At 69.0% G+C, this 378-nt stretch overlaps 1 protein-coding gene across 1 annotated transcript in view; it reads right to left on the bottom strand.

Annotated features, from left to right (window-relative positions):
• Positions 1-209, bottom strand: part of MFSD8 (major facilitator superfamily domain containing 8) — a gene marked incomplete at its 5' end in the record, with an annotated part of 10,314 nt that extends 10,105 nt beyond the window's left edge. Inside the window, one exon of the mRNA XM_010186684.1 lies at positions 65-209. Within this exon, the coding sequence (XP_010184986.1) occupies positions 65-209 (145 nt within the window). The remainder of the gene's footprint in view (positions 1-64) is intronic.
• Positions 210-378: the final 169 nt, after the last annotated feature.

The following is a 378-nucleotide window of genomic DNA, read 5'->3' as shown; positions in this document are numbered from 1 at the left end:
CGCCCCCCGTCGGGACAGCGCCCTTGCCCGCCCCGGAGCCAAGGGCAGGCTGAAGAAGCGCCACCTGTTCGAGACTCCGGGAGAGCGCAGCGGGTGAGGGAGACCGAGCCGCGAATCCAGGCTACTAGAGCGCCTGGGGAAGGCGGCTCGGTCTTCAGCCCCTCTGCCGGCTCCCGAGGCGGGCAGCTTCTTTCAAGCTTGGGTTCTCCCTGCGGGGTACAGACCCACGCAGCTGGGAGAAAGACTCGTCACTCACGGGTGGTTCCTCTACTGACTCGTAGGGGTATCGCCACAAGCCCCCGCAGCGCAGAGGGAGGCCCGGCCACCGTCGTTTCCCGAGCTGCCTGAGCCGTCACCGCCGGAGCAGGGAGCGACGGG

This window comes from Mesitornis unicolor, unplaced genomic scaffold (genome assembly GCF_000695765.1).
Source record: "Mesitornis unicolor isolate BGI_N332 unplaced genomic scaffold, ASM69576v1 scaffold49606, whole genome shotgun sequence".
NCBI lineage: Eukaryota > Metazoa > Chordata > Aves > Mesitornithiformes > Mesitornithidae > Mesitornis > Mesitornis unicolor.
Note: the sequence above shows the minus strand (reverse complement) of the source record. Positions and strands in the feature narration are given on the sequence as shown.